General features: G+C 38.8%; 1 protein-coding gene across 1 annotated transcript; it reads left to right on the top strand.

The window, feature by feature from the left end:
• The first annotated feature begins 11,146 nt into the window (after nt 1-11,146).
• On the top strand, nt 11,147-12,280 carry LOC118479394 (FBD-associated F-box protein At5g22730-like). The gene is made up of 2 exons (XM_035982430.1): nt 11,147-12,100; nt 12,152-12,280. The coding sequence occupies exons 1-2, from the start codon at nt 11,147-11,149 to the stop codon at nt 12,278-12,280; spliced, it is 1,083 nt and encodes a 360-aa protein (XP_035838323.1).
• The last annotated feature ends 323 nt before the right edge of the window (nt 12,281-12,603 follow it).

Genomic DNA, 12,603 nt, shown 5'->3' with positions numbered 1-12,603 from the left:
GCATTGACCTCGAAGGATCATCCTTTGAGGTCTAATCAGTCGAACCATATCTTTCGTGCACCTCGAAGGATCAACAGCATCCTTCGAGAAGCTATCCTTCGATCAGAACACCTTTCACTATTTTACCAACTGTTGTCCAAGTCAAACCGGAGGATGGTTGACTTGGTCAACTTACAACACTAAATAGAACATCGTACATACAGACCGAATACAGACAAAGTACAGACACAAGTGCACCAACAGAAGATTGAAACTAGACTACCAAGTATAACGCATTCTAGGAGGTTACACTCCAATCATGTTCACACTTAGTCACATTTCTTGTTGTTAAACTTCCTCTACCGATCGATCTAGCCATGAGCAGGTTGAAGAGAGCTCTAACAGGCCTTGGAGGACTGAACCCACGTATGTGGCAAAATACAGGGATGACTTGTGGCTAGGGGTGAAAGGCCAACCAAGATCGGATATAGCTGGTTTTCACCTAATCTAAGCATATGATGTCGATGGCCCGAGGTAGAGCACTCAATGGGCTAGGGTGGCCCCATTTTGCCTTACCAACCCCAAGGAAACTCCGAATACAGGCCTAGATCGTTTGTACAGACAGACTTTTTGGGTGCTAAGATCGAACCCTAACTAATATAAGTTTCCATTTACCTTGCATCCATACTTATACATTTATGATCCAAGTTGGGAAACAAATCCATAAAAATTAAAGATTAAAAATCAAATCTGTAATTTGCCCCAAACCACAAACCATCCGTGTAATTTACTCTAGAGTTGAATTCGGTTTTGCTCCCAGTGGTTTGGTCATTTTAATAGTTTTGCCCCAATCCTTTAAAAATAGCCATTTTATTCCCTGGTCAATTTAATGTATCTCTATTTCAGTTCTTGCCCTAAACGGCATCCATGTGCAACATTAAATAATTGTCATGTGCCCCTCACATGAGGGACAATTATGTCTTTTCTCATCATATCTTATTATTTAGTATTTGTTTATATATCAAAAAGAAAAACACAACTCACTTTCACATACTTATCTTTCTCGAACTTCTCAGACCGCCACCACCCACCACATCTGCCGCCATCACCATCACCACCCCACCCACTACACCTTCTCTCTCCAAGTCAACCACCTTTTCATAAGAATATTGCACCTTTCAAAACAAACACTAAAATAAAACCCTAACTTATATCATCAAATCCGCCAAATTTCAAACTCCCGTTTCTAAGTTCAGACAGTGACGGAATGAATGAGAGAGAAAACACCAACAAAATGAATATACAGAGAGAGAGGGGACCAATGAGAGAGAAATATGAGAGACAGAGAGAGGAACGCAGATCTAAGTTCAGACAGTGACGGCGCCTAGGTTTTCGAGCCAAGAACTCTAGCTCCGACGACTTTACAAACTCAAATGATGATGGTGACGATGGAGTTCGTTGAAATCTTATTTTAGATCTACTTTTAAAGGATTTTTGAGCAGTTAGGGAGGCCACTAAAGTGCGTGGGGTGGTGCAAGATGGTAGCGGTCAGGTGGAGGTGGTAGTGGTGGTCGGGTGGGGCTGTTGCAAGGTGGTTGTCGGGTGGGGCTGTTGCAAGGTGGTTGTCGGGTGGGGCTGGGGCAACGTGATGGTAGTGGTGGTCGGTGGAGGTGGTGCAAGGTGGTGGTAGTTGTCGGGTGGAGATGGTGAGAGGGGTGGTGGTTGTTCAGTGGGTTGGGGATGGTGTTTGATGGTGGGGTGTTGGTTGTTACAGTATAGAGAGAAAGATGCAGGGATGAAGCATGGAAGTGAATGTTTTTCTTTCGTTATACTTATGTAAATGTAAATATATACATATAATTAATAATAATAAGGGAGGATGAGGAAAGACTGAAATGCCCCTCATGTGAGGGGGCACATGACAATTATTTAACGTTGCAAATGGATGCCGTTTGGGGCATGAAGTGAAATAGAGATAAGTTAGATAGATCAGTGAGTAAAATGACTATTTTTAAAGGATTGGAGCAAAACCGTTAAAACTGTAGGTCCCTTTTCGCGGAGGATTACGAACCTAAACCTTGTTATACAAACCTACTAGCGAGTGCGGAATCCAAGCTAGCAAGCAAACCGAGTTAGTAGCAAGTAGAGAAACAAACACACAAAGATTCACCGATTAACACTAGTCGTATTAATGCAAATGAAGGTTCGGTTACAAGCTCAATGTTTACAGAAGTGTTCTATAAACTCTCTAAGTGTGTGTGTGAGTTCTGTGCAGAATGCTCTCTAAGCTTCTATCTCTCGGTGTGTAAAATGGCAGAACTCTTAGAACTCTCAACACATGCATGGGTATATATACCCAGCTCAGCAGGTCTGCTCGAAGGATTCGACAGATGGTCCGAAGGATCATCTGTCGACCACATGTTACACGAAAGATCAGCATGGACCTCGAAGGATCATCCTTCGAGGTCTAATGGTCGAACCATGGTCGAACCATATCTTTCGATCACCTCCAAGGATCAGGTGTATCCTTCGAGGCTATCCTTCGATCAGAACATCTTTCAACTGTTGTCCAAGTCAAACCGGAGGATGGTTGACTTGGTCAACTTACAACACAAATCAGGACATCGTTTATATCAGACCGAATACAGACAAAGTACAGACACAAGTGCACCAACAAACTCCCCCTTGGCTGTAGCTTTGTCTTTGATCTCTAAGCTTTGTCTTGTTCTTCTAAAAGTGTAGACTCGTCTGGAACTTCGACAGTCTTTGATCTTCAGGTCTTCAAGACTCTGATGTCCTATCATGTCTTCAATGTCGGAGGATCTTCAAAGTCTTCACGTCTTGAAAGTAGAAAGTGTATCAACAAACTACCCGTATCATGTAGGAAGTGTGTTGACAAACTCCCCCTTAACATAAGCTCCCCCTTGAGTTATGCTCGTGAAATACTTTAACTTTATGAAGTAAGATCCTTGTGGTGTTGATGATGGGCAGCGGCAACTCGATCATTTTCATCACTTGAGCGCCTTCTCGTCGTGTCTTCATTCCAAGTCTTGTCATCGACCATGTTCTCCTAGCCTTTAGAATCTGCACATGCAAGAAATCTAAACGCGTAATGAGAACAACTGCTTGGAATATAGTATAAACAAATGACACATGAATGACCATGTCATAATCAGACACCGTCCGACAGTTTGAAAGTTTAATAAATTTGTCAATTTAAGTTTTAACTTTCAAACATGCAAATTTTTGACCGTTTATGAAGATTTAGTCAGTTCGGTTTTCAGTCAGGTTTCAGGTAACGAAGACTTAAGCTCCAACATCGTACGATCGAAAATAAAATAGAAATAAAATCTTTTTGGCTTTTATAAAGTTTATATTAAAACAAACCTAAAATCTTTTTGGTATTTTTGAAATTAAAAGACAACAATTTAAAATCCTTTGAGTGTTATCAAACGACATCACCGCTAATGTCGTGCTGATATGCACCAAACGACGAAACTGTTTAAAAGAAAACAATAAAAATTAAGCAGTAAATAAATATATACAGACATTCTTTTTGCGAGTTTCGAGGGTAAGAGAATCATATCAGTGTATGGTCATGCCAAAACACTCTTGTTGTTCAGTTAGTTAACATTAAGATAAGCATCCTATAACAATTATCGGTATTGTTGTCCACTTAAGCTCAACTTATCAGATGTAATCATGTTTAGAGGATACGTTAATGTATGATTTATACTTACCGACCGGTGTTCATCCACATCACGACACATTCCCGTATCAAGGTATGCACGAGAGTTCATCTTACCGGTGAGTATACCGATTATCATCTGTTTGACCGTATAAATTGTGAGATACTCACTTATTTTGAATTGAGAACAAGCCCTATGAGATATAATCACTTATTGATGAGGAACTTGATTTTCGTATGCATGAGGGCACAGGTGCAAGTCCGTGAACAGGTCAGTACTTCCGTACAGCAGAGAGACGAACTTGACACCCGGAAAAATGTGATATTTTATCACTTATTTGATTTGGACATGTGATTGTTTATCACTTATTGAGGTCGAATGCAGTATGCAATATGTACACGTATGTATAGTATCATGGAAGATCTAGACTTGCGTCCCCGTTATTTTTCGGTAAAAGATACAACCATGATACCCAGATGATAAGCAGCATAAAGACCGAATATCTCAGAACCTCGGCAATCTATCAAACGAAATTTCGGTACTAAGACCATATGCCAATGAATGGTTCCCACCTGGTCTTCAGTCGATTAAGATTTATATCACCCTGCACACTTTAAAATGATTGTGAGCCTACCGATACATCTTATATAGAGCTGCTTATCGTTTTGCATTTAAGGTTTAAAGAGATTTGGATAGACCACTGATGTACTATCATTTTCTCTTTTGCTCGCCAGGAAACTCATTTTTGTTTTTCTATTGTTTTTGTGTTTTAGAAATTTTTCGATGTTTTTGTATTTTCCGATTTTTTTGGATTTACTCCCCCTAAAATCAACAAACTAAGATAAATTTAAAAACACACAAAGATATTTACAAAAATGATTTTCCGATGTTGGTTTACTCTTGTGCTTGACCTTAATGCCGTTTACCAAAATTAAGTTTTATCAGAAAAGATTTGACAAATTTTGGAAAAGTGAGTTGGCATGTCGGTAAGCGGTGCGGACCATGACCACATTGATGAGTTTCATATTGAAACAATCACGTGTGAGGTGATATCCGAGATCAACGTGTCAGGTCAAATAGTGCTGTTCGAGATAATAATAATTCACAAAGTAGCTTAAAAATCGACAAGTATGGGAGAGATTAAGGATTTAAAGGCGTCTCCTGCAACTGTTCCGTGCATTGCAAGGAATCTAAGCACTCCCCCAACTTAATATTCACTCGGTGTGAACTTCAAGGTCGAATGTGCAGCTACTGAAAAGTCTCTTGACAGCAATAAAATCATAAACCTCCGGGTCCGGCTGGTCTTCCACATTTCACCAGCGACGGTCTTTGACTTTCTCTTTCAGAAATAGTGTGCGGATGTTCAATCCATGCAGAGGCATCAGCACACATTTCACTTCATTCGTTCCTGTGGACCCGATCAAAAACCAGAATGACCAAATTTTGACACGTTCTTCATTTGGTCGAATTTTGCAACTTCATTCATCCAAATTTTCTTTTTCTTTCCTCTCTCTCCATCAAAGGCAACAATTTCTTCTGTCGCCTATCTTGTGCAAAGACATTCCACTATCAACAATCCTAAGACTATCAATAGTTCCTCCTGGAATTTCCTGCACACTCACTCAGAGATTAGTTGGAGAGTGGGACCCAAGCCTTCACAGACTTGGGTCGTCCGTCATCATCGAGAATTGTAACATCCATTTCCCGATGATTCAGAATTGATGCAGCTCCCCCTGAAACAGTTACCGGTTTTGGTATCCAAATCTCTTTCTGTTTTTCATGTTTAGCATTCGATTTAACAGATTTTGTTTGAATAATCTCCGGTATTAAAAGCTTTTCAACTTCTTTTCTTTGTTTCTTTTTCTGTTTCTTTGCTCGTTGTTTAACAAGACGAGGGTCCTGTTTTGGTGAAACAGATCTTTTATGGTAATTGTTACCATGGGGGGCATCAATTTTTGTCTTTCTTTTGGTGAGATATGGACAATTCTTAATGATGTGCCCATACTCACAGCATTCAAAGCATGATCTCCGCTCAACAAACCTCGGAGTATCATAACTGCAATAGCCGGATGATGAACGTCGTGATCTTGAGGTACTTGGTCCTACATCACAACCGTTTGTGTGTTGTGTATAGTTGTTTTGACTGTTTCTTTTCAAAATTTTACTTTGTTTAACAAAATCCTTATTGGATTTGTTTTTGGAAGTATCAATTTTATCAGTCCCTCTTGATTTCACGAGGTTTATCTTCCGAACCTTTTTCTTGTTTTCGCCCTGTTTGCCTTTTCTATTCTCTTGGGCGGCATGATTTTGTTCACGGGGATCATCAACCTTTGCTTTCAACTTATGAAGATATGGACAATTTCGAATGATATGTCCAATTGTTCCACACTCAAAACAATATCTTCGTTCAACAATCCCCGAAGCATCATGTGGTCGTCTTGCCGACGATGATGAACTTTGTGATCCCGAGGTACTAGGTTTTGAACAGTTTGGATCATTTCTTTTCAACACTGTTGCTTGTTTAACAAAATCTAAGTTAGATTTGTTCTCAAAAGTTTCGATTTTGTCCGTTCCCTTAGATTTCACAAAGTTCACATTCTTGTTTTTCTTTTGGGTCTGTTTCTTCTGACCCTGAGTCGGTACCTTTCCTTTAGGTTTGGTGTGATTTGGCTGCCTCTTTTCTGTTGGGAATTTTTGATTGCCATATTGTTTTCGAATTTCAGCCTTTGGAATAGGAGGGCACTGTGTAACTGTAACACGTGGTCCTGTCTTTCCCAAAAACCTACTAGTCGAATCTTCAAAGACTTTACTTATTAAAGATTGATTAACATTCTTAATAGGAAAATCTTTGTCAGAGTAGATTTTATCATCACCAACAAGAGTGTACAGCAAGTTCACACCCTCCGACTCTTTTGCAGACGAGGACTCGATTGCAACAGTCTTAGCAGGTTTTGCAGGAGGATCACATAGAATGTAATTCTCGAGAGGTATGTCCCCATCTTTGACTACCGCATCAGACTTTGCTGGAGCAGCATCATCAGATTCATCATCTGAAGAATCAGCATCCTCAACCTCAACTGGAGGATCCTGTTTCTGTTCAGCAGTTACAGATGTATCTGTTGACACATTTGAATCTGAGGATACTTCTTTCTGGTATCCGAGTCCTGCTGCAAACTCCTTCACATCAAGAGGAACAGATTGTTCGAAGAACACTCTATCCTCCTCGTCAGGCATCGCATCATAATTGTGTCTCACAGGTGGTGGACATTTCTTATATCCTATGCATGTGACATCCCGTTTTTCTTTCTGAACGTCAATGATGTGATCCAACACATAGCTAGAGCTCAAATAACTATCTAGCTTAAGTTGGATCGCATCACTTTCGGTTTTCACACAAGCCATTTCTTTTTGTATTGTCTCAAGACGTGAGATATACAAATTAATTTCCGTTTGTTTTCTGGAAACCATTTTAGTCAATTCAGTTTTATCTTTCTTTAACGTCTCAATCATTGACTTAAATTCTTTTTCATGGTTTTCATAAAACATATTGGCTTCTGTGCATTTTGAAAGATCCACGGTCAACTTCTGGTTGTGGATAAATGTCACATCATATTTCTCTTGCAAAGCTTCGTGTTTGCTTTGCAATTCACACCACTTGGCATTCAATGAAACATGTTTGTCTTGCAAGTCAAACAAACTAGCTTGTAAAGCATCATGTTTGCCTTGCAACTCAGACATGTTTGCCTTTAATCTAGCACAATTATCACAATCTACAGCAGTTGGTTCATCAACACATACCTGAATGGAATTACTCTCAGGTGTTGGCCTTTCTGCATCAGAATCAACAATCTCCCTTGATGATTCACATTCAGATCCATCCTCACTTGAACTTGAAGTTGTATCACCCTCCACTGAAGTTGAAACATCTTCACCTGAACTTCTAACATGTTCAGAACTGTCATCATTTCCCGAGGATCCACCATTGCTGACATCTTTGACAATTTCAGCGTACAACGCCGTTTTTGTCTGACTACTGTTCTTGGGATTAAGAAGTGACGATTCTACAGTAGAATAATGGTGTTGTACGGAAACTGGGGGTAATGGATTTCCAAAAATGTCTGTGGTGGGAGGCGGCTTTACAGGAACTTGTATTGGATTGCCAAAACAATCTGTTGTTGTTATTTTCGATTCACTTTGCCTTTGATTGATAACTGATGCCCACATTTCTGCAGTAATTCGAGGTGGTGTGACAGGTTCGGCCCATAATGGAGATGACCTTGTATTCGTGTATCTTCCATCGTCTGGAGCCGGTGTACCCCACCATGAGGGAGTGACACCTGAACTTGTATATTCACCATTATCTGGAGCAGGAGTTCCCCAGCTCGGATTCATGATTGATAAGCAAAATAAATGCTAAGTGAATAATCCGAGAGATCACACAGCCGAACGATCCTGTTCGAAAGATCTGAGATCACAGAAACTTGTTAACAATAAACTGACCACAATCGAAAGATCAACTATTGTTCGAAGGATCAACAGTTCTCGAAAGATTACTGTTGAATCTCGAACAATAATTTCGAAAGATTCAAGAACTCGAAGGATTCCCTTTTGAAAGATCCTTATCTTTCGAGTCAAATCCCTATCTTTCGGACAACAGATCTCGAAAGATTCACCAATACGAAGGATCCTAATCTTTCGGACACTAGTCTTTCGAAAAGATTCCTTTCTCGAAGGATATGGTTCAGACTTCGAAGGATGAGTCGAAAGATAGTAATCTTTCGAGCCTTCCTTGATCGACAGATATCGAAGGATGATCTTTCGATGTCGAAAGATATCTTTCGAGAGCTCTGACACAATCTGATCTGATGTGAAAGGTTGGTGAAAAGGTGACAGGGGTTGGTGAAGTTGCTTTCGGCAGAAAGGATGTTTCTGCACAACTTTCCACCAAACTTTTTGACTTTCAAAAATTATACCCAAAAAGGCAAAACCTTATCCTCAAGTTCAGTCACCGGAAACACACCGGAATACCACCGGAAAACACAAAGTTTTCTAAAAACCAATTTTATGTTACCCAAACCAAACTTGAACACTCCCGTTAAGTTTAGACACGTTTTTACTCAAAGAAAATGCAAGAAACTTAGTAAAAACAGGTGCAAAACCAAGTGTTTCAACACACCAAAACTTGTAAAAACCCGGTTTTAAACAAGGTAAAGAGCGAGGCTCTGATACCACTTGTAGGTCCCTTTTCGCGGAGGATTACGAACCTAAACCTTGTTATACAAACCTACTAGCGAGTGCGGAATCCAAGCTAGCAAGCAAACCGAGTTAGTAGCAAGTAGAGAAACAAACACACAAAGATTCACCGATTAACACTAGTCGTATTAATGCAAATGAAGGTTCGGTTACAAGCTCAATGTTTACAGAAGTGTTCTATAAACTCTCTAAGTGTGTGTGTGAGTTCTGTGCAGAATGCTCTCTAAGCTTCTATCTCTCGGTGTGTAAAATGGCAGAACTCTTAGAACTCTCAACACATGCATGGGTATATATACCCAGCTCAGCAGGTCTGCTCGAAGGATTCGACAGATGGTCCGAAGGATCATCTGTCGACCACATGTTACACGAAAGATCAGCATGGACCTCGAAGGATCATCCTTCGAGGTCTAATGGTCGAACCATGGTCGAACCATATCTTTCGATCACCTCCAAGGATCAGGTGTATCCTTCGAGGCTATCCTTCGATCAGAACATCTTTCAACTGTTGTCCAAGTCAAACCGGAGGATGGTTGACTTGGTCAACTTACAACACAAATCAGGACATCGTTTATATCAGACCGAATACAGACAAAGTACAGACACAAGTGCACCAACCTGTCGACCACATGTTACACGAAAGATCAGCATGGACCTCGAAGGATCATCCTTCGAGGTCTAATGGTCGAACCATGGTCGAACCATATCTTTCGATCACCTCCAAGGATCAGGTGTATCCTTCGAGGCTATCCTTCGATCAGAACATCTTTCAACTGTTGTCCAAGTCAAACCGGAGGATGGTTGACTTGGTCAACTTACAACACAAATCAGGACATCGTTTATATCAGACCGAATACAGACAAAGTACAGACACAAGTGCACCAACAAAAACGACCAAACCACATGGAGCAAAACAGAAGTTAACTCTTTACTCTATTTATGTACACTAGATTTAATTCAGCATTAAATTTTAAATTTACAGCTATAAATTATTCTTAAATCAAATTTAGTTTTTTTTTAAGTATTGAAACACATCTATTTTATTTCCAACCTAAACCACAAATTCAGTTTTAATATTGTTAATTGTTAATGCTAATCACTTCATTGTCATTAATCATTGATAATTGATAAATAATCTATAAATATAAGTTTAGTAAATCCTAAGCTATTGCTTTTATTATTATTATCCTAATTAATATATCAAATTAATATTCCGAAAGTTTCTCCGTGGAAGATGTAAAAAGCAGGAATTGGCCGGGGATATATTCACATGGAATCATCACTAAAACTTGAGTGACTTAACTTTATACAAATAAAACTAAAAGGTCTTAAAAACAACATTGATGAAAAACGTTACATTTTGACTCTTGACATGTGTCGTATCGAAATTCTATCTATAAAAGAACTGACAAGGGGACATTGGAAACCGATCCCCCTTTAATTCCTCCTCCGCGAATCACAATTCAGCAAGGTACAACGATTCTTTCTGCAATGTGATCGATCATCGATCATTATAGTAGTTTTTTGTTGTTTTAAAGAGTACATGTGATCTTATGTTCTGCTAATAATCTTAAATTAAAAAAATTAAACCCTAGTTTCATATTCTATGTTTTCGTTAATTCAGTTTTCTGCAAATTTCTATCAACTTTGTGTTAAGAATGTATAGTCATGTTCCTTATAATTTTCTGAGGTTTTATTGGATAATCCAGTGTATGGATCGATCTTAGTAGCATGCAACTTCGTAAAGTGGCGTTGGGATATCGATCCAGATAGCATGTAACCTCATAATCTTCTGATTGAATGCTAACAAATATTCAAAGAAGTTTACGAAAAGCACGCAATTACTCATTAGGGCTTAATTAAACTAATTGTTCAGTAAGGAGTTTCTAGCTTTTTAAAACCTTTCATGGGGATGTAAAAAGTTTATTTCATGGTTCATTTGCTCATGATATATAGATGGAGTGTTGTCTTGTTAATCAGTGTGGTTTTTAGATCCTTCCCTTTTCCTCAAAAGCATTTTAATCCTGCTACTTTATATAGAGTGACTTTACCACATAATCTCTCTTTACTGATTTCGATACTTGATTTAAGTGTTATTATTACATCAAATATTTTTTCTGATATACATTGAAACAATTCAGGTGACTGGAATGCCAAACCAGATTGAAAGCATGAATTTCTGACTCTAGCCGTTCATACGGTTGGGGATTATACACATCACATGAGCGATGGATTTGGCACGTGATGCAACAAGTATCAATGAAGAAGTAGAAGAAAAAGAAGATAGAATAAGCAATTTACCAGATGAACTTATTCGTCACATTATGTCTTTCCTTGATATGAAAAATGCTGTTCGGACCAGCGCACTGTCTCATAAATGGGAGCATATTTGGACCTCAACTCACAGTTTTAACCTTAATAGCTGTGAATTTCCTACAGTGCGTTTGTTTGCCGAATTTGTGAAGGGCGCGCTATCTCATCAAAAAATTCCTGTAGAAGTGTCTAAGGTTCAGCTCACAATCACAAGAGCAGCCAACCTCCCTGTTGTTAAACGCGTTGTAAACAATGTATATATGCATAATGTAAGGGAACTGAATATGACATGCCTTGCTAGGAAATTCTATCAGTTTCCAGAATGTCTTTTCAGTTCTGATACTCTCAAACATCTCACCCTTGCAACCGGTGACCAATCTTTCTATCTACACAAGGCCAGCTGCATACCAAGAGTTGCATGGAATTTTCCGGCTTTAGAAACTCTGTGTTTGAGGAGTATGCATTTAGGTGATCAAGGATATGAGAGCCTTGACCTTTTTTCCAAGTGTGTAAACCTAAGGGACCTCACTTTACATGAGTGTTGCATGTATGGCTTGAAGATTTTCAATATTTGTGCTCCAGAACTTTCTAATCTCACAATTAGGGGCACCGCATATCCAGATGTTGTCAATGTCGTCGCTCCTAAACTTGAGAATCTTACTGCATCTGTCAGGGGTACTGTTAATCAAGTTCCATACACATATGAATCTCTGCAGCTGTCCACGGAGGGTTTTGATTCTCTTGAGAAAGTGAACCTTTCCTTGTCAATGCCGCATTTGGATCAAGCCAGATTTTTTCCGCTGCTTCTTAATTTGTTTCACCAACTCCGCAGCACCAAATATTTGGTTATTAATTTGGATATCATTGAGGTATTTATCCTTACTCTTATTCTTTTATATGTTGATTAAAACTTGAACTAGTTTTATTGTGCTTGGGATGAAGAAAAAGTCCATAATTTAAACGTTAAACTGTTCGGACAAAGTAAGGAATACGATTTTCTTCTAGTCCATCCATCAAAGAGGGGCGAGGGTACTTTTGGCTTTGGGTAACTTGATTGCTCATTGAACTAAGTTTATCTATATAACTTGAGATATTTATTAGATATAAAGGTGACCATATAAAAAATGATTTTAATGTAAAAGAATGCAGTTTCTTTTTCAAACTGATGAACAAAAGTTTTCAGATTGATATCTCCCCAAATTAGATTGTGATAGTACAATATCTAATCATCACTTTTAAGGAATCATAATAGAGTTTTAAGATAAATATTGCTTGCTTATTCTAAGCTGTCTCATTTTTTTTTTGTTGCAGTAAACTAGTTTACAAAGATCATTTTTGTTAAATGACACTTGGCTAGCATGATTCGGTCATT

This window comes from Helianthus annuus, chromosome 13, assembly GCF_002127325.2.
Source record: "Helianthus annuus cultivar XRQ/B chromosome 13, HanXRQr2.0-SUNRISE, whole genome shotgun sequence".
Lineage (NCBI taxonomy): Eukaryota > Viridiplantae > Streptophyta > Magnoliopsida > Asterales > Asteraceae > Helianthus > Helianthus annuus.
Note: the sequence above shows the minus strand (reverse complement) of the source record. Positions and strands in the feature narration are given on the sequence as shown.